The sequence below is a fragment of the Salvia splendens genome, chromosome 14, assembly GCF_004379255.2.
Source record: "Salvia splendens isolate huo1 chromosome 14, SspV2, whole genome shotgun sequence".
NCBI lineage: Eukaryota > Viridiplantae > Streptophyta > Magnoliopsida > Lamiales > Lamiaceae > Salvia > Salvia splendens.
The window spans coordinates 28,012,634-28,034,462 of NC_056045.1; the positions used below are offsets into that span (position 1 = coordinate 28,012,634).

The 21,829-nt window shown below is 34.7% G+C and overlaps 3 protein-coding genes across 4 annotated transcripts; 1 reads left to right on the forward strand and 2 right to left on the reverse strand.

Annotated features, from left to right (window-relative positions):
- The first annotated feature begins 4,239 nt into the window (after nt 1-4,239).
- LOC121765247 (probable galactinol--sucrose galactosyltransferase 2) lies at nt 4,240-7,982 on the forward strand. 2 transcript variants are annotated; one of them, XM_042161320.1, is made up of 13 exons: nt 4,240-4,375; nt 4,514-4,741; nt 4,833-5,095; nt 5,196-5,286; nt 5,372-5,420; nt 5,510-5,601; nt 5,691-5,798; nt 5,888-6,007; nt 6,081-6,633; nt 6,719-6,786; nt 6,869-7,218; nt 7,311-7,399; nt 7,501-7,982. In XM_042161320.1, the coding sequence occupies exons 2-13, from the start codon at nt 4,563-4,565 to the stop codon at nt 7,768-7,770; spliced, it is 2,232 nt and encodes a 743-aa protein (XP_042017254.1). In that variant the 5' UTR covers nt 4,240-4,375; nt 4,514-4,562; the 3' UTR covers nt 7,771-7,982. The 2 variants fall into 2 exon arrangements, with proteins under 2 accessions (XP_042017254.1, XP_042017255.1); XM_042161321.1 differs by having other exon boundaries at nt 7,504-7,982.
- Nucleotides 7,983-8,254: 272 nt separating this feature from the next.
- LOC121765248 (indole-3-glycerol phosphate synthase, chloroplastic-like) lies at nt 8,255-12,047 on the reverse strand. The gene is made up of 10 exons (XM_042161322.1): nt 11,689-12,047; nt 10,655-10,915; nt 10,385-10,561; nt 10,048-10,122; nt 9,914-9,958; nt 9,660-9,824; nt 9,421-9,499; nt 9,182-9,264; nt 9,025-9,093; nt 8,255-8,518 (listed from the first exon to the last, which is right to left on the reverse strand). The coding sequence occupies exons 1-10, from the start codon at nt 11,878-11,880 to the stop codon at nt 8,435-8,437; spliced, it is 1,230 nt and encodes a 409-aa protein (XP_042017256.1). The 5' UTR covers nt 11,881-12,047; the 3' UTR covers nt 8,255-8,434.
- A 5,379-nt stretch (nt 12,048-17,426) lies between these two features.
- On the reverse strand, nt 17,427-21,598 carry LOC121765489 (E3 ubiquitin-protein ligase RGLG2-like). The gene is made up of 12 exons (XM_042161665.1): nt 21,454-21,598; nt 20,347-20,583; nt 19,824-19,908; nt 19,608-19,748; nt 19,406-19,519; nt 19,229-19,326; nt 18,903-18,982; nt 18,675-18,780; nt 18,432-18,559; nt 18,149-18,332; nt 17,859-17,915; nt 17,427-17,757 (listed from the first exon to the last, which is right to left on the reverse strand). Exons 2-12 carry the CDS (start codon nt 20,569-20,571, stop codon nt 17,677-17,679), a joined length of 1,299 nt encoding a protein of 432 aa, XP_042017599.1. The 5' UTR covers nt 20,572-20,583; nt 21,454-21,598; the 3' UTR covers nt 17,427-17,676.
- Nucleotides 21,599-21,829: the final 231 nt, after the last annotated feature.

A 21,829-nucleotide genomic window follows, 5' to 3' on the forward strand; every position in this document is an offset into this window, starting at 1 on the left:
ACAACACATTATATGTGTATAGGTGATATGAATCATATATGTAGTTGACATTATATATGTGCAGTTGACATGAATTGTATATGTAGTTGACATTATATGTGTGTAGTTGACATGAATTGTATATGTAGTTGACAAAAAAAATAAAAATAAAAAAAAATAAAAAATCGAAAAAAAAATTTAATTTTTTTTAAAAAAATAAAAAATATTTATTAAATAAAATGTATGATGAAATTACCATTCTGCCCTTTCACAATTAATTAATGTAAAAATATTTTCCATGTGGTAAATTCTGGACCACTCATTTAATAAAAATGAGTGGCTAATAATGCATCTCAATTCTCAATTAGGCTAAAAAATCTCAATTGATCACAACCCTATATATATATATATATATATATATAGGGTTTTGATCTATGCAAAACTAGATTTAAATACAGAAACGCAGAACAATATCATAATTAGGTCACTTTTAGGTCATAATTAGGTAATTTTTAGGTCATGCTAACAAAGCATGACCTAAAACGATCTTAGCATGACATTAAACCCAAATATTATAATATGACCTAAAATTGCTTAATTATGACCTTCCGTGTTTTTGGTTAATTATTGACCATTAGATCATCTAATCCTAGGGTCAAGATTTGGTCTGCATTTCTGGATTTAAACACATACTTATTTTGATCATCTCCCTATATATATATATATATATATATATATATATAGAGAGAGGGTAGTGTTATTCTTCTTTTCCTCTCTTAGATTTAAGTTCCTTCTTAATTTGGGTCGTTGGATTTGGTGGATGGAGGGACCGGATGAAATCCCATTTTTTAATCTCGTGTTGCATTATATGGTGGAATTTGTGCATTATAAGGGTAAACTAGTAAAACAACTAAATTGGAAACCGCCCAAAACGGAAGGAGCGAATTTCCAGCGGGATTTTGATACAACCTTCCATCTACTCACTATCTCTCTCATAAACCTTCCATCTTCTCATTCACTCTCTCACTCCATCCCATCAGCCCACGATCAAAACTATTCTCCACCATTTCAAAACCGCTGAAACCCTAGTCGCCTCTCCAATTGAAGAGAAACCAAATCCACAGTCGATTCTCGCCGCAGAATTCACCGTCGGTCGACGATTCACAGGCTTAAAGTTCCGATTTTCAATTGTGCGCGCGCCGATTGAGTTTCTATTCGCAACAATGTGGGTTTCCAAAGTTCCGTTTTTGGGTAATAATCACTCTTAAACATTGATTGTCGTCATTTACGAGACCACATAGTAATCGATTCACAGTTTTTAGTGTTGATTAAGTTCCTAGATGCAATAATGCACAATTTTTTTGGTAGATTTTTCTGTAAACAATGAAATGGTAATCATTCGGATTAGGGTTCTGGTCATTGTTGAAGTGTGTAGTTGACTTTTGTGTTACATTTGGTATATGTTCGATTATTCCGGGTGAAACCATACTGATGTCGTAGATGTTGCTGAAAATGTCCGATTTTGTGTTCAATGTGTTGTTGATTTTGTCCATTATTGACGATTTGGGTTGATTATTGAGTTATATCTGTGTTTTTTATGATTTGGATGAAGAAATTTAACTGATTTCCATGGTGTGTCTGACAGTGCATCAATGACGAAAAGAGGCAGACCCTTCAAAACCCAACCAACACAGACTACAGGTGATAAATCTTTTGCATTCTTCTTGAATTTGTTCAAATCTGATACCATTGGTTCAGCTAGAGCTCTGCATTATTTGGTTGTTCGTTGTTCATTATTGCACTCTGTTTTGTACATCATGAGTTTGTTTCAATAAAAAACGTTTGGTTTCCACTGAAATTGTACATTATTGTACAATGGTGTTTAGGCATTGGTTATTAAATTGTAATAGGTAGTGGTCTGTTTCATATTTGTTCTTTTCTTTTGTTTACACGTTGTTCATTATCTATACTGTTTTGTACATTACATTAGTTTAATTTGATGCATTATTCATTCTGTTCTGTTGTAAGCTACATTATTTATATCGTTTTGTACATTACATTACCACTTTTCATATATTACTGACAAGTTACAAGTACGTAATATTGTGTTCGATGTAATACATGCATTATATATAAAGTTTGGTACATTAATAGTCAGTTACTACTCATTATATGAACTTCTTGGTATATTACTGAGTTGCATGGGAAAATTTAAATATCTTTTGGTACATTATTGATATGTTGTCGTGCATTATGTGTTATTTATCGTACATTACTCACATGTTATATTAACCATTACTGTTGTTGCTATTACACATGCATTATACATATATTTTTGTACATTATTGTTCTGTTACATCACTGATACATATAATTTACTTTTGCTAAACCAGGAGGTGTTGGAGGAACTTGGCAGCAATGACGATCTCAATTCACCCAACCAGGAGGTGTTGGAGGAAGATGAACCAAGTAGGCTTGTTTGAAAATGTTCATGCCCATGGATCAACTGCATTCCTTGTGCGCTGCAGTGGCAGCGACGGCTCTGTGGCGGTCCCGGTGAGAGAGGATTTTGCAGCAGCTAGTTGAAACAAGAACGACAACAACATTGTACTTCAAGATGTGTCCAACTGATTTGAAATAGATTTGTAGGGTATTTTTTCTAGATTTATGACGATGTAAAGCACTTGGGATGGTTTGAATTCAATTTCCTTTCAACATTATTTTCTTCAATATGTACATTATTCACTGATCCGTTCACATTATTAGACACTTTTGGTACATTATTTACTGTACCAAATCTTAAACGCATTAAAAAATGAAATTTAATTCATGTGTTGGTGCTATAACCTAGCCTCATGGGTTGCTAAACCCAAGGGAAATGATTCAAACTCTTTGCCCTTTGTGATGGTTCCGTTTGTGAGTGGATACTACAACCTAGCCCCATGGATTGCTAAACTCAAAGGGCATGAATTCAATTTCCTTTCAACATTATTTTCTTCAATATGTACATTATTCACTGATCCGTGCACATTATTAGACACTTTTGGTACATTATTTACTGTACCAAATCTTAAACGCATTAAAAAATGAAATTTAATTCATGTGTTGGTGCTATAACCTAGCCCCATGGGTTGCTAAACCCAATGGAAATGATTCAAACTCTTTGCCCTTTGTGATGGTTCCGTTTGTGAGTGGGTACTATAACCAAGCCCCATGGATTGCTAAACCCAAAGGGTATATGGATTTAAATCTCGCCAAACATTAAATACTTACACAAGCATATCATTTAGATACCTATACAATTTAATTGGACTAGAACTTCATGATTGTCTCGAAATTAATGAAGGACTACTAAACTAACTTCTCAAAAAAGAGCTTCATGATTGTCTCGAAAAATTGCAGAAGAATGTCTTTCCAATACATTTACCGTAAAATAAGAAGAGAGAAAAAACTTAATTAAGGAAAATAAATCAGATTATATATTTACCAAACTAGAAGGAGAGAATTTAGGAATTAAATTAACCGATACAAATTTGAGCTCCCGAAACTGCCCTTTTCGAAATTTTTTATGATTAAAATTAAATTGATGAGGCTTTATTTTCGTCCATATGATTATGAAAATGGATGGACGAGATTGAGAAGGAGATTGGATTTAATAGGTGCAAAGGATTTGAATACAATCCTATATATATATTCTATTTGTATATATAAATATATATAAAATAAAATATATTATATTATATTAATTTCGGTTATTTCATATAATTTCAGTTTAGTTCGGTTTTTTATGTTCGGTTTTCGGTTTTTCGGGTTCGGTTCTGTTTGGATTTTGAACTAAATTCGATTTAGGCAAAAAATTGAACCGAAACCCGAATGCTCACCCCTAATCTCATTACTAAAATTTGTACCAATCAAAACATAACTAATATATTATTTAATTTATTTATGAGATTCCGTGAAAATATTTATATAAAAGTAAAAAAGCTTTCAATAATTGTTTTTTCTGCATCCGTCAATATAACTCGAAGAAATTAACCAATTGGGCTTTAGGTAGCTTTTCTAGCAATCTGAAGCTGTGGTCAGGTTGTCTTGCCTCCAAAAACCGCGGACAGTTGCACACATAATTAATGTCAATATTACTCGTTGCTGACTCATCTCCTTGTCAATATTACTTGTACTCATCCTAAAATAAATCATTTTCTCAGCTACCAATCTTTTGACCAATCTTTAATCTTAAATAAACACTCATTGTGGGCTGCTGCCCCCTTTCCTATTTCACCTATTTAAACCCAAATTTTTTAATCACTGATCCTCACCTTTGATTTCATCTCCTTCTCTCCCATTCTTGTTTTCTCATTTTCTTCAAGAATCTTGATCTATCTACATTGCTTCATTGGTAAGAATCTTGATCATCCATCACTTTTGCTAGTTTGCTTTTCTTGAAATGTAATCAAAGCTATGTTCGAATGCCACTTTTCTTGATTTTGATTCATGGTCCATGAGTTCATGTCTGGTTATGGTTCAATTCTTGCAGTTTAAAACCCGAAAACGCCTCCGAAAACTGTGATAAAGCAAAGGAAAAAATGACAATCACAGCTGTGCCAGTGATCAAGAATGGCTGCCTCATGGTTCGTGGCAAGGTTGTCTTAACCGGAGTTCCAGACAATGTTGTCATCACTCCATCGAGCTCGGGGTCAGCCTTCGTTGGCGCCACTTCGCCTAGCCCGAGCTCTCATCATGTCTTCAATCTTGGAACTCTTGAGTGAGTATTTCACATTTTCTGTTATTTCAGTTATTTTCTGTTATTTCTGTTATTTTCAGTTCTAACATTTCCCTGCACAAATCATTGGCAGAAACTACAGATTCATGTGCCTTTTCATCGCGAAGATCTGGTGGATGATCCCGCGTGTTGGGAGGTCAGCTAGTGAGATCCCTATGGAGACTCAGATGCTTCTGTTGGAAGCCGAGGAGGAATCTGCTCTGGATTTGCTTCAAGAGGAGAGCGAAACGAGTGGGAACAAGTTCTACGTGCTCGTGCTTCCAGTGCTGGACGGAGCGTTCAGGACAACGCTGCAAGGGACTAAAGCCAACGAGCTCCACTTCTGCTGTGAAAGCGGTAAGCTGAATTCACCTCAGAAGCTCTGCTTAGGCCTCTTTTTTTTTAAAATTCTTGGAACTGACCTCGTGTTTGTGTTTGTGTTTGTGTTCGTGTTCAGGTGATCCTAATGTGCAAACTTCGCAAGCGTTGGAGGGCGTTTTTGTCAATTCGGGTGACAACCCTTTTGAGCTACTCAAGGATTCAATCAAGTATGTTATGTTACATAGTTGAATCAAGAAAGATTTTGCTTCAATAATCAGATTTTGATTCTTGAATTTGTTTTTGCTTGTGTAGGATATTGGCAAAGCACAAGGGCACATTTAGTCACCTGGATAACAAGAAGGTAACAATAGTTGATCCATGATCACCAAAACACACACTAAATGTGTGAAATTTTCTTGAAATATGAATATGCTTTTTTGCTTTGAACAGTCTCCTGCTCACATAGACTGGTTTGGGTGGTGCACATGGGATGCTTTCTACACTGATGTTACTCCAAATGGAATCAAAGATGGTCTACAAAGGTATGGCAAAAAACCGAAAAATCTTTTATCGAATAAGCAAAAATCGAATCTTTTTTTCTGAATTTGTATGAAATTCTTGATTCATGAAGCTTCAAAGAGGGTGGCATTTCTCCGAAGTATCTGATCATAGATGACGGGTGGCAAGAAACCGAGAACGAATTCAAGAAGGAAGGAGAGCCTATTATCGAAGGAACACAGTAAGACTTTGCATCATTCAGCAAGAATCAATCTTTTTCAAAGCATTTGATCATTATATTCATCATTTTTTCATGGTATTTGGTTACAGATTTGCTACCAGATTAACTGATATCAAGGAAAATAGCAAGTTCAAGATCTCAGAATCAGATGGTTCAGCCACAAATCTCAAAGAGTTGATCCATCAAATCAAGGAGAACTATGGCTTAAAGTAAGAATGTTGATTAAGAAAAGGCTGAAGTTTGATATTTTATCAAAAAGGCTAATATTTACTTATATTGCAGGTATGTCTACATGTGGCACGCTCTAGCCGGCTACTGGGGCGGAGTGCAGCCTGCATCGGAGGCGCTCAAGAAGTACAACCCGAAGTTGCAATACCCAGTGCAGTCACCAGGGAACATCGGGAACATCACAGACATAGCCATGGACAGCCTAGAAAAGTATGGAGTTGGAGTGGTTGATCCTGAAAAGGCCTTCGATTTCTACAACGATATGCACAGCTATCTTTCCAGCAGCGGTGTGGATGGTGTCAAGGTCGACGTGCAGAACCTGATCGAGACTCTGGGGGGCGGACACGGTGGCAGAGTCTCCATCACCAAACAGTATCATGAAGCTCTTGATGAGTCCATTGAGAAGAACTTCACTGACAACAACTTGATCTGCTGTATGTGTCACAACTCAGACTCGATTTTCAGCTCAAAGAAGAGCGCGACTGCAAGAGCATCCGAGGATTTCATGCCTAATGAGCCCACATTTCAGACACTGCACATTGCATCTGTGTCTTTCAACAGCCTTCTGCTAGGTGAAGTAGTTGTGCCAGATTGGGACATGTTCCATGTAAGCACCTTCAATTTACACGCTTCATTTGATTCATACAATGTTTGATGTGATCCGATGCTAAAAGATTTTATAAATGCTGCAGAGCAATCACAGCACTGCAGAGTTCCATGGTGCAGCAAGAGCAATAGGAGGCTGTCCAGTGTATGTGAGGTACAAACATTTATTACTCGAATCATACTAAACCTCCGTTTTTCATTACTGTGATTAACTCAACTTGACTACATTCTTGCAGCGACAAGCCAGGAAAACATGACTTCGAGATACTCAAAAAACTTGTGCTGCACGATGGATCCATCTTGAGGGCTAGATATGCTGGAAGGCCTACACGCGACTGCCTGTTTGTTGATCCAGTCATGGATGGAAAGAGCTTGCTCAAGATATGGAACTTGAACAAGATAACCGGAGTTGTTGGAGTTTTCAACTGCCAAGGAGCTGGAACTTGGCCTATGAAACAAGCAACCGATTCCACTCAAAACACCAGCCCCATCTCAGGCCGTTTTAGCCCCCTTGATGTGGAGTACCTCGAAGACATTGCAGGCGAAACGTGGACTGAGGACTGTGCTGTATACGCCTTCAATTCAGGTTTAGCAAAGCTTCATCACAGAAACAGCTCAAAACAAAATGCAATAAAAATTCATTCTTGATCTTAACTTCTTCATTTTTGAACTCTGCAGGATCCCTTTCAAGAGTGCATAAAAACAGAGCTGTTAAAGTGTCACTGGGAGTGTTAGAGTGTGAAATCTTCACCATTTCTCCAATAAAAGTAAATAGACTTCTTGCAAAATAAAATAAAATATTGATTCTTTTTTCATGTTGTAGTAATTCTTGATGACTAACATGGACTACTTTTTGTGATGTGATCAGCAGATGTTGAATGAGGACATCCAATTTGCACCTATTGGTCTGATCAACATGTACAACTCTGGTGGAGCAGTCGAGGATTGTACATTCGGTGAAACTGTGACAATCAAAGCAAGAGGGAGAGGATTGTTTGGAGCATATTCGAGTAAGAAACCGCGATTCTGTAAGGTGGAGAAGAAAGATGAGGAGTTTACATACAGTTCAGAGAGTGGATTGCTCACAGTAGATCTTCAAAGTGACAGCAGCTTCAAAGAGATTGAGATTGTATATTGAATTATTCCAGATTTTCCAAGAGCAAAGATGTAGGAGTTTTCACAGAAGAAAATTATTCAAATTTTTTCATCACGAGGATAAAAAAGAAGAGGGAATTTATATCAAGCTTTTTTGTCATTGTTTTCTGTTATTTCTTTCATTCTTTTTTTTTGTAAAGCTAGTGGTTAATTGACTAATTCAATAATGGAAGATGGATTTTGTCCATTATTATATGCTTACTATTCACAAAATCAAGAAAAAGTACTGCATATACTCAGTTATGAAACTCAAAATATATTCTGTATTTGTAGAGTAAAGTCTAAACTAAAAATCAAATATGAACTGGATTTGGCCAATTCATTTCATCATGATCATTTTCTAATGTATGGTCTCTGTCAAAATACAATATTACTATTTATGATAATGCTGAAGCAAAAATGAAAATCGTATATGTAAAACACACACAGCCGCAAACATAATAGTAGAAAATTTCCAAAAAAGAATCGACAAGAAAAGGGAAGTCTCTTATTAAATATAGATAAAAATGTGTTCCATGCAACTACAGAACTGTTGTGCAGCAAACTTGCCACTTATCTGTTCCATCTTTTACTTCGACGAAAATAGTCAGAAAACGCTGCTAAGAGTAGTCGCCATGCCATGCAGAAAAAGTGGATGTTGATGAACATCACAGAGAAATATCTTTACCAAAAAGTTGAGCTATTCCAGCAGTAGGATCATCCTGCTTAACAAGCGACTCGCCCACCAGCACCTGTTAAAACCACAAGACGATGCATGAGTGCTCAGATACACAATGTAAAGTGGTTACTAGGGTTGAAAATGAGCCAAGCAACATTTTTTGGCGCTCAAGAACATATATAGCGGCCATAAAGACTCAGAAGAGGCTCAAGAACATATATAGCGGCCATAAAGACTCAGAAGAGACTCCAACTCGCATCTAGTGGCAGTTAGTTTTGCCACTTCCCTATTTTTGTAGAACTCATGGTCAATTATAGATTATTTGTAGCCTCAATTAAGAAATTTCTCAAAGTTTAGCGCATACATAGAATAAGTCGAAGCTGAGACTACAAACTGAAATACAGTGAATGTTTAACATAAACTGTATTAGTATAAATAACCGTAGAACTTTATCATTTTTTGGTGGTAAAATAGATGTAATGTAATTTCAGTATGACAGGATGAATATATGAGCATTTTCATTTTCCAAACAACAAGATTCGAATATAGGTGCATTGATGAATAGCCGTTACTACTTACTGCTTTAACACCGGCTTCTTGGACATAAGCAATATCTGCAGGTGTGAAAAGTCCAGACTCTCCAACAACCTGAGAATTTCATTAAATAGTATTGATATGAGCAAACATGAAATAAGGAGAACAGAAAGATTTTTAAGCTACTTGAAGGACTGCTTACCGTAATTCCTTTCTCGATTATCTTTTGTCCACGCTCGCCTTCAAGAAGCTTTTTGGTATTGGCGATGTCAAGCTCAAATGTTTCTAAATGTGGAAATAATGATCAGTCTCATTATGTATGTACTGTCTAATAAAGTTGACAGCTACTGATATACTACTATAAATATGTATCTTTGCTGATATACTACTATAATAAAGTTTTGCTGTTGATAGTTGAAACTCATATATTAGCGAATATACCTAGGTTACGGTTATTAATGCCAATAAGTTCGATCCCCTCAATTGCTAAGACACGATCGAACTCTCTCTCATCATGTACCTAGAAGTTGGAAGATCGACTGGGTGAGCAAATACACATTAGTACCAAATTACTGAAAAAATAGATTGACCTAATAGAAGATCATAAAATCAGAGTTCGTGATTCATAAAAGCATCTTAGTACATGAAATAGCTCGTGGAGAAAAATGAAAAAGCCAAACCTCAACCAATGCTGTCATCCCGAACAGTTTGCAAATCTTAGTCATGTACTTGAGATCCAGATCAGGCAAGACTGCGGCAATCAGAAGAATTGCATCTGCACCTTTTACCCGAGCATAGTAGATTTGCCATGCATCTATCACAAATTCTTTACACAACAGAGGGCACTGGGTTCAAGTTTGCAGAAGTCGGTTAACATATTACCAAAAGAAGCGTTAATCTAAACATATTGAGATACTGATAGAAGATCACAAACCTGTACTCCAGAATTCCGAATGAGCTCTAAATTCTCAAAGCCTCCCTTATATGCGGGAAAAAAAAACTCCAATTAGCCAACCACGTAGATAAGGTGTATCAAAGTTGAGAAAAAGTAAAATGATAAACTCATACTTGGAAGTACTTCGCGTCGGTCAAAACACTAAGGCAAGCAGCTCCGCCTTTTTCATAGGCTTTAGCAATCTGAACCTGTAAAGACATCCAAAAGATTCACATGTTCACCATTTTGCTACATTTCCCTTAAATAAAGAAAGAGATTCTACTATTGTCTATTGGATGCTTCGTTGATATGGGAAATAAATAAATTAGAAGCAAAGAAAGCCGAAACAGTTATAATTTGTTACGTCATTTCACAATGTTGGATGGGGTACAGATGCGATATTTTATCAATGCTGACACAACCAATAATTTAGAGTTCCCACATGGATGATGAATATATATGTAGACTTACAGGATCGAAATTCTCTCTCAGCACTCCTCTGCTCGGAGAAGCCTTCTTCACTTCAGCAATTAAGCCAGGAAAACCAGTCCTTGCATTCGCCGCTTTCAGAGCTCCAATAAAATCTCTAGCTGGTGGTGCTTTATCCAGCAGTTTCTTCAGCACCGCATACGGCTTCTTCTCTTTCATCTACCATTTAAATCCAACAACACATTTATATAACTCACAATACACAAATACAAGCCCCTGTACAAAGCTACTTAGCAAACATCAGAAAAACACCTGAGTGACTTCAACGTCCTTATTCCACACGATCTCTTCAAGAATATTACGGGGAGTATTGCCTTCATTCTGCAAGCGAAACTCAAAAGGACCAACATAATGTTGCGGTGGTCCAGATGATGGCCGCCTCCTAATTTTAATACCTTGACTTGCAGCAACTTCGTTTTGGTACATCCCAACCTCCCACTCTTTTATTTTGAGAGCGTCTACTTCAGGAACACTAGTTTCGGACGCAGTTGACGAACCATCTTTCACCTCGAACTAAATATAGAAGAGATAAACACTCAACCAATCCAACAAAGCTACAATCACTATCATATCCAATTTTAGTCCATATCTCATTATGTTCATATAGTAGTACTTAAAGTTGCAACCATTACCATATTTTTCAATCGAGAAATAACAACACAAATCTATTCACTTTCTACGATTGAGTAAATTATCCTCATTCCGATCATCAGTTCCTCATAGGATATAAATCGAGCAAGATTAATCTAGAAATTATCAAAGGCCTTGAGATATCCCAAAGTTCCAACCTGTTTTAGTAAACCATGATTAACCCCTATACAATCTTTATCTATATAAGCTGATCTTCAAAAGTAAACAAGCCCCTTAGCCGAGTAAAACATGAACCAATCAAGCACCCCATTATAATCCACATATCAAGCTCAAAACCCTTAGATATTTAAGAAAAGCAAAAGGGATTAATCTGCAATTCTTCAACCCTCTGGTTATAACTTCCACATTCAAACAGCAGAGCCACTACTACTTAACTCCAAATCCCAACAGCAAGATTGCAGCTTTAAACAAATTAAACATTATAAAACATCAAAACTTAGTCAAATCCCAACAGCAAGATTGCGGCTTTAAACAAACTAAACATTATAAAACATCAAAACTTAGTAAAATCCCAACAGCAAGATTGCAGCTTTATACAAATTAAACACTACCACAAAACAACAAAACTTAGGAAAATCCACCAAATAAAGGATCAATCCTCCACACAAACTAAAATGTTGAGTTAATCTGCTCACCTGTTGAGATTTAATGGCGGGAAATGAAATTTGCCCCAAAAATGACTGATTCTTCTTGTGGGCCTGCGGCATAAGACTGGAAATTGAAGAATTTTTGGGAATGGGATTGAGTGATTGCTGAAAAGAGAAGCCCGCCGCTGCTCTTGGAGTAGGCGAAGTAGCTCTCAAGGAAATCAAATTCAAGCTCTCCATGGATGGATGTTGTAGGTGAATGAGAGACGTATTGTATATATATATCTACGTTCAGAAAATTGAAGCAAAATCGAGTTCTAGCGGAGATTTTCAGTTGTGAATGGATGTTTTATGGCTGGCGAAATGGTGTGAAGGATCTTTTTTGCCTTTGGGAATTTTAACTGGTGACAAATGTGGGGACTAAGTTCTAAAATGCAATTTGTAATAAATGAAAATGTCCCAAATATGAAATAGTCGAATTTTATGGCAAATATTTTAACTTTTTGCAAACTTTTGGTTGTTCAAACTTTAATGTGATAGAAAACTGTTGTGCTACATGTCAATATATCATGCTAATTACATAGGTATTATTCATAAATAGCACAAAATTAAAGATCGATTTATCTATTTTCTGAATAAAATCAAAAAATAAATAAAAGAATAAATTTAATTTAGATTTTTATTTTCATGTGCATGCTTCACTTGACATGTGCACCGTAAATACAAAGAAAATTTAGTGTTTAAGATACTACTCTTTTCGTCCCTGAAAAGTATAAACATTAGGTTCAGAATGATTTAATGTATAATTAATAAAATAAAAGGGAAATAAAAAGAGTAGTATAACTAGTGTCAGTGAAAAGTGAAAAAATGGGCTCCATATGATTAGTAGTAAAGTATAAAGGTATAAGTTGTAAATAAAATAATATTTATGGATAATATATTGTTTCATTATTTAAAAATTGGAAAACTCAAACTTTTCCTAATACCAAAAATAGTTCATAGGGATTAAGAAAATATTAATTAATTAGTACTATGTGTTAATTGGATTAGTTATGCATTACTTATGCTGATTATTGACTTATTGTCTTGTTTCTTTTGGGCTGTGGGCCTGTGGCCCACAAGATTACGGGGAGCGCTAATAGGGTACTCTAAAATTTGATTTTCCAGAATTTGTAACATCAAAACAAATTTGGACATGTTATATTAGGAATTTTGGGCTTTTGCGGCAAAAAACAATAGGGTGTAATACTGTTATTTAACTTGGTTACAATAGTAAATGATTAGGCTTAATCCATTTTCAATAATAAAAAAAATTAAACTAATTAATGTAGACAATAAATTGTATGATATGGTAATTTTTCTTTACATGAAATTGTATGATATCATTATAGATATATAAAGTCTGCACCTAGAGAACTTGCGATTTTGAGGAAACATAAGTGAAGTTCACATACTATAAATTGGTTGGTACTAGTTTAATTGTTCAAATTAAGGGATGGTATTAGTTTCGAATTAATTAATGAATAAATGAGACAATGATATCATTAGTATAACAATATTGTGTTAATTTTCAAAGTAATGAATGTTATATTAGTTTTCAACAAGTGCACACAATATATATTATATAGCAATTTCTTGATAAATCATTCTATAAAATAATAAAATTACTGCGAAAATATGCTGAAAACGTGAGAAATTGATGGAATCTAAAATTTTCTGAAAACAATCATGAGCTTTTACGAAACATATACTAATATAAACACTCCCAAAAATCAAACCAAGAAAAAGGAAATTACTATAGTATGGTAACCTATCGAATTCGGATTAAGCATTTGATTGCTAACGTGTTACGTAATAGAAATATTATTATACAATAATATAAAAAAAAACACGTTTTGTGTTTACACACATACAAGTTTCCAATTAGTACACTATTCATCCAATCGTAATCATAATTCTACTAATGAATATCGATGACACGTAGTTATTTTCTACATTTCTAATTGAAAAGCTTCTTATATTTTAGCTATCAATCAAAATTTTAGCAGAATATTTATCTCAAGATCCAAGTATGGAAGTAATTAAAAAACTCTAGGCTCATGGTTGCCAGGATTTTATCCGGGAATGTAATCTGATTCCTTAAATTTTAAAATCATGTGCTTGTTTCAGTTTTTAATCAAATTGAGAAAATAATCAGAATCATGAGACAAGGAAAGTTAGTACAACTTTCTAAGATTCTGAATCCTAACTTTTCTTAGGTATTCTTTTTCCAAGTCTTATGATTCTTACATATTTGATGCAATATAAGTATAGTTTATTATTATTAATTATTATTATTGTTATTATTATTATAATTAATTAATTAATTACAATATATAAAAATATTTTAAAATTATAAACCATACTTAATTATGGTATAATAAATAACTATAATTAAAATTGTCACTATTATAATTATATTATATATATTTTTATTATCATAATAATAATTAATAATTTATTAAATAATTAAAATATAATTATATAATATAAATTATATAATAATAAATAAAAAATATTATTTTATAAATTAATAATTAATTAATAAAGTCATTGTGAAATTTCAAAGTATAAAATTTATTCAATTATAAGGTTTAGGATGTTTAGGTGGGTGATTAACACAAGTTGTTGAGTAATTTGAGGTGTAATGTTTAGGTTTCATCCACTTATTTTCTATTTATAGAGCTAACAAGTTTGTCGAAGCCTTGATGCAAAAACAGGTATAAAACGAGCTTAAACGGAGTTGAACGGGACAATACAGAGCCCGCTCGAGCGTTCTGGCTGGAATTGCACATCAAGATACATAGAGTTTGCCCTATCGGACATTTTCCATCCGAAGAAACGCCCGCCCGGGCATTTTGAAGTGAATTGAGGGTTCCAGACAAAATGCCCGGTCGGGCGTTTTGACACTTGCAAATCACCCGGTCGGGCAAATTTGACAGCTTCCTTATTTTGCCCATTTTCACCCCAAATATAAAAGGGACTTCACATTTTTCGAACCCTAACTCCCACCCTACCAAATAAAGAGCTGAAACAAGAGAATGAAGAGGATTTGAAGGCCAATGAGCTTCTCCTCTCAAGAGATTGAAGGAGAAGACTCCCCACCATCAATCCCACCTATAGGGAGTTCTAGTTTATCTTTCTATTATATTTTTTTCCATTTCCTTTGTATTTCCTTTTGTTTTGTCTTTGACCATGAGTAGCTAGATTGTCCTTAGGATGTGGTGATGTTTGTATGGAATGCATGGGTTGATCCTTGATTGATGCTATCTATCTCTTGTGTTGGTTTTTTGTTGATTATTGAGCTCTTATTATCCAATTGCCTAGCTAACAATTTGATATTTCTTGTTATAATTAATGACATTGAGAGATGCATGATTAGAATGGTTAGGTAATCAACAACTACGTGCGTTACACTTAATCGAAAGATGCATGAGCTAGAGAGAGGACTTGGGTCCGTTGTTCTAGAGAGTTAATCTTGAATTGTATGGAGGAGACTCCTACATTAGGGATTAATCCACGAGTTAGATTCACCCGAGAGGGGGTCTAACCAATTAACCCGACCTTCCTAGCCACACATGAGAACTAATAGATGAGCATGATCCCTAGGTGAAACCCGTGATCCATACTAATGGATCCATAGCCCTACCTTTCCAAATTTGTGTGAAAAACCATCATTTGTTTGTCTTGCGTAGTTATTTGTCTTTACTTGATTAATTGTTCTTTGATCTTAGTTATAGAAAACCAAAAACCCATTTTAGTAGTCTAAATAGTGTTCAAAGTTGCATCGTAATACTCAAATCGGCTTTTAGTCTTTGTGGATCGATAATTTAACTTGCCACGTGCTACATACCCCATACACTTGTGGGTGACGCTTTTTAATGCAAAATTAGCATGAGTTAGTAATTAATAATTTACTAAAAAATGTATATTATTATTCTTTTTTTATAAATGGAAAAAAATAATTAGTAGGAGTATAATTTTAGTTTGATGTTTAAATCAAACATAAAATTTAAAATCTTGATATTTTCCAAACATAGGAAAGTAAAGTTATTAGAAATCATATTCCCGTGATTCATTTTCCCAAGAATCATTTTCCTTGTCAACTTTACTTTTACATCAACCAAACATGGCCTAGTATTTATGACTTGTTTAAAACACTTATTAATCTATAAACTCAAACCAAACACGGATCACACCCAAATAGAAAACATATAAATCTCATTTATGAATTATGAAAACAATCCCCACAAACCAAATCCATATATATACCATATAGTACACAAAATCCCAAGTATATATAGATACGCACAAACACACAATACTTAAAAAAAGCTTTTCATCATCACATGAAATATCCCTTTAATTGTTTCACAAGATGACACTCACAAACCTCAAAATCCCACAAAAAATCCCTTAAAATCCAAAACCACTTTTCTTCCTCTTCACATTTCACTGCAACAAGAAGCAAAGGTACTCACTTTTGCCACCCTATTAATGGCTTTCACATCTCTCCAAAGTATTTTTCTCATGTTCAAATTAAAAATCTCAATTAATTCTTGTTTTTACTTCTAATTATATGCATTTTTTCCTTGCATGTCGAATAGCAGCTTCGAAGAAGAAGACATGTATCGGTCGAAGGGCTTCGATTCGAACCAGAATCTTTTAGCAGGCTACGACGATGAGTCTCTGGTTTACGAAGGCGAGTCGAAGAAGAAGCCGGTGCCGGGAGAGAAAGCGGTTCATTTGATCCCACTGGTTTTGGTGTTGTGTGGCTTGGTGCTTTGGTGGTTCTCACATCCTGTTAAGTTGCATTAACTCCATTATTAATGCAATTATTGTTCTTGTATTTTGTAATGTTCATGTTGAAAGAGGTGTAATTTAACCAATCATGATGGTTATTTACTATATATACATGATATTACTAGTATATGATTTGTGGTTGTGGTTTTAGTTGAATCGCGTAGATTTAGATTCGGAGTTTGACGTAAATCCTAACTTCACCTTTGTTTGAATGAATAACACTGAGTTTTGATAAAATACGGTGAATTAGATAAGAAGAAAACTGAGAAAGTGTCTCATTAAGGGCGAATATTGTAAATAACAAGTGTTACTACAATATATTATAAAAAATGGTAAAACAGAAAATTGCACACTATATTTGGACGCCTAAAGATTAAAAATACTATTATTATTAAATTAAATAAAATATCATTTGTCTCATTGAAAATTTTCGAATCGAAATAACTGTCATTTTTATTGAAAATTATTTTTACTTTTATTCGAATTATCACTTAAAAAAATACGACGGTCACTTACATAGGGCATGATTGAGAGCATATTATTTTTATTAAGATCATTATTGAAGTATATGGGCACCAATGTGGGTGGTGTTTGTTTCAGTGGATTAAATTTGATTGAGTCTTTTGAATGTCGTTTAATTGGATGCTCTCAATTCAATAATTAATTTCGAGTCAGAATTACAATTAACATATTTGTTAAAACACAAATAATATTGGATAATCGATGGTGAATACAGTCTTAAATAATCTAAAGTCTCTATGGTAATCTTGTCCACAATCAATAGTCTTTTTTTTCATTTTAGCCCATTACAACCGATAAATTTAAAGCTATATTTCCCTAAGGTAGTGTCACAAATTTTCAATTTTATCTTGAATAAAGACCTTTAAACTCGTAACATTTTTGTTAAAACACAAATAATATTGGATAATCGATGGTCAATAGAATTTGCAAAAGAAATTAATAGTACTTCTATATTCCAGAATATCATAATACTAGCATTCTTCAACTAAAACAAGACAGAATTCTTATTAGTGAAAAAATAACAATAGAATATTACAGAAGCATATGTACAAAAATAATGCTGAAGAAATTCATCTTATATCTAGTCAGTAATAATAAGCCAGGTTTCACAGTGAACATCCATTGCATATTTCTGCATTGAGAGATGAAGTAGAGCGTTAAACGAGTGATCGTCTAGTAGAGCTTTATCCTCGTATGAATCGTCATCCGACAAATTGGGCACGTCGAGAGGTCTTGCCCGCATTCACAGCAGGTCTGTTCAATACATGAGAAAGGGGGAGAGAATGAATCGAGGATGATTATATGTGCAGTATATCTTTCGGACGTAAAGTGTCACAGAAAGAGCAACGTCGTACCTGGTGTCCGCAGCCAAATGCCATATCCTTCGGTTCAGTGATGCAGATTGGACAGAGCTGTAAAGATGAATGGAAGTTATATCTTATGCAAAGCACTTTATTCAATGATCGATATACTAAACAACGTAGTTGGATGTGTACGTCACTTTAGATATAACCGTAATAACATTAATTAACCAAAAACAGACAATCACGTGAAAAGTGAAAACCATTGAAAGTTCGTCTATTTAGAGGCATAATTTTTAGTTCATGTGCAAAACGAGAACCAAGTGAAAATATGGATTTCTTACATGGTTCTCAGAAGAAGAATGGCTTCCAGATTGGCTTGTTCTTAAAACTGGCTCCCGCTGGCTAGAAGAAGGCGCGCTCGGCTGGAAACTGTTCGAGCGGGAAGGTTTTGGCGTGGAGAAAGAAGCTGCACCGTACAGAGGAGGAGGGAGAGGAACCCGATCTATACCTTTCCCTCTTGAAGCACTGGTTCACGTTTCAATTATGGTATGAGATTGCAACAAAAATCCCACAAAGAAATCGAAAATAAGTAACTAAACAAAACACTTATGGATGAGGATTAACCCAAGAATATTAAGCTCGAGTGTTGCTTTGTATTGAGAAGGTATTTCCATCAAAGCTGAAAGTGCAAACTCGGCCTCTTTCCGGGAAGGGTCCATGTTTTTTGACATAATATCTGTGAAGTTTACAAACTACACGTACAGAATAAAAGTAGAATTAGACTTCATATCGATTGTGGAATGGTAACACTATGTTTTTTTCTCTGATAATTTGTCATCAAGAAAGAGTTGCATGAGATTAATATACCTGAAAATTGTCAAAGGCACGAGCAGGAATATTGTCGTCAAATTCCTTCATCATATCCCAAGGCCCATCTCCAACTCCCACTAATATTATTGACAAGGGGTACTCACTGTAAAATTAACAATAGAACAAGATAAAAACCGAGGAATTTAGAGTTCAAATCTTGATCAAATTTAGATGACTGCTTGTACATCCTTCAAAAACACTATATGATGACTACGAGTAAAGCACCTTGCTTTGACAATTGCATCAACCGTTTTCTTCTCTTGGGGACTTAACTGGCCACGATCAGTGTCAACACTTCTCGTAACCTGCCATCATGAAATAGGAAAATAAAATTACAAAGAAGATTCAGAAATCTATGTATGCGTGAGTTGTTGCAAGTGCTATACTACTTGATTTTGAAAATATTTATAAACAAGACTGACCAAAAACAAACTCTTTACAATCACAGACTGAAACTTTTCAGGGAAACTATTAATTTAAACCAGTATACCACTTTTCATTGACATATAGATAATTTAGATCAGGGCATCAAAAAGGGACATTAATCTAACCTGCCCATCAGCTATAATCACTAATGCGTGGTACTGGCCACCGCTCTGTTCCACAATAGTGATAGCCATTTCAATGACAGGAGCAAATGATGTTGGTCCTGTAGAGAACAAACGGAGATATTGTTACCAGAAAAAACCAATTATAAAAGGTTCAAATCACAAGGCTCGGACATGAACCTGCAAGTCGCAATTGGGGAACTAGTTCTCTATATCGTGACATTACTTCTTCAAAACCCTCACAAAATCTCTCGTCCGGGAAAAAGCTGAAGACTTCTTGGTCATGTGTCGAAGCTGTCAAATATTACAACAATAATAAGATCAAGACCAACTTTTTTCTTGCTGTAGAGTGTCAGAACCAATAAGACACTCAAGAGTATACCATCTCCAAATCCGAAGCAAGGAATCAAATTGTCTTCATCGAATTTGGATAGTGTTCTTCCGATGATTGATATGGCTTGTTCATAGGGATTCTGCTCATCGCCAATGTGGTGCAAACTTCTCCTATGAAATGACCTGGCACCTGAGACCAAAGGAAATTGCAATAAACCAACTACTTTACTTCCAAAGAATTTGTTGCCCGGGAGAGTGTCTATACCAGTCCACTCATTGCTCTTCGTGAAATCAATACCAACTATTAAATTTGAGGATTCCAGACCAGCACGTGCAAGGGCATCCGTGACCTACAGCAACCAAGAACTCATTAAGCAGAGTCATTCAATAAATTGCTACTAGGAACCATTCAGAAAGTAAATAAACCAATGGGAAAAAATTGTTTTGAAAACAGACAGAGTCCACCATTGTTCCAAACAAAAAAAGTAAACCTATTAAATGTGTTTGATGGCCAAGCTTCCGCAGCGCCACACTGCGGCTGTACGACAACATAAGACAACTAGATCACAGAAGCTTTTATGTGCATAAACTCCTAATATTTTGGTATAACATGCAGCAGGACAATATTTCCAGATTACAAAATGCATTAGACATATCGAGACAGTAAGTAAAAATCAGGGTTCTTCGTAAGTCATCCATCTAATATAACTGAATGTGTAAGAAGTCTTACTTCAGCTAATTCTAACTTTCTAAGTTCAATATTCAGATCTATGCAAGAATAGTTGCACCTGATCTATGTTATTGTAATTGTCATCTATTCTCGAGTACTTCCTCTCCAGCCTTCTCTTGGATTCTGGGGGTGGATCGCCGTAGCTCGGAGTTGGAGGAGCATAGTTGTGACTAGATGGAGGATATGATGACTGCGGATAGGCATTATGGCTCCATGAATTTGAACTGGATGCATAAGATGTGTACCGGCCTGATATTGACCTTTTCGAACTCCTGTTACCCATTAGCTCTTGAACCTAAAAAGACATACTTTCATTGAATAAGAATGCACTCAAACAGAAAATTGAATTTGTCCACCAATACAAGCACATATCACAGCATTCCGATCAAACTAACAATTGGCATTATATAGAAAGTTTTAGATGCTTGGAGAGTGTTTCTTTGTGAGCTTCATTACACCTAACATCCAACTAGAATACGATGCAACTACACTTGGCTCGAACCTCTATACCTATTGAGCTTTTTATTCAGCTCATCCTTACATCAAGAATTTCTCTATCAAATTGATACATTTACATGTGAAAGATACATATGGGGGGAGTTTCACATTTGTGAGATGATTTAAGTAATCAACTAAAAACAAAAGAGAAATAGAGAGAGGGAACCTATACAAATAAGACACTTTGAACCAATACCAAGTTATAGCTACTACAAAAAAAATCATTGATATTCAAAACCAAATCTTTACAAAGTCCAATTTACCAGAACACAATAATTAGGGCACACATGAATTATAGCGAAATCAGAAGGAATCAATGGTCCCACTAAAGGAAGGATGATGAGGGAAACCAATACCTTGAAAATCTAATAAAATTCTTACTCCAAGATTGAGTCTTCATTAGAGCTTTTTTAGTAAACATATAAAAGCATACCCCAAAAAAAATTATTGGCATATAAAAACAGTTCTAGAATCATCTCATTCTATGTATCTAAACCCATCAAACTTGGAACCTTTAACCAAGGAAAATTGTTAGAAAAAAAATTATAGATAACCTAACATGAAAAGGGGAAAATTGAAATCACAATTTGCCAGATATATAGCATGAAAAAATTAAAAGCTATGAACGTTTTTATATCAGTTCCATTATTGTAGAATCCTTCCTCACCTCGTTACTGCAGTTTCAACACTCTACCTCGGCGCATTTGAGTGACGGTGAAGATAGAGATAGAGATAGAGATAGAGATAGAGATAGAGATAGAGAATTAAACTACAATTGTGAAAGTTTTTTTTGTCGATAAAGTAACATGTGATATTTAATTGACGTGTTGCTTGATTGAATAAAATCATTTACAGTACATATTTAGTTCCTATTAATTTGATTAATTCTTTGCAAATATATTAACTTCAATTAATATGATATGGTAAGATGTGATAGCATCTCTTATATTAAAATAAATAAAGTGATTGTGAATTGTTTGAACCAAATAAAGGTCACCTCATAAGAATATTAAATATAGTAGTAGTAAACTATTTTGATATAA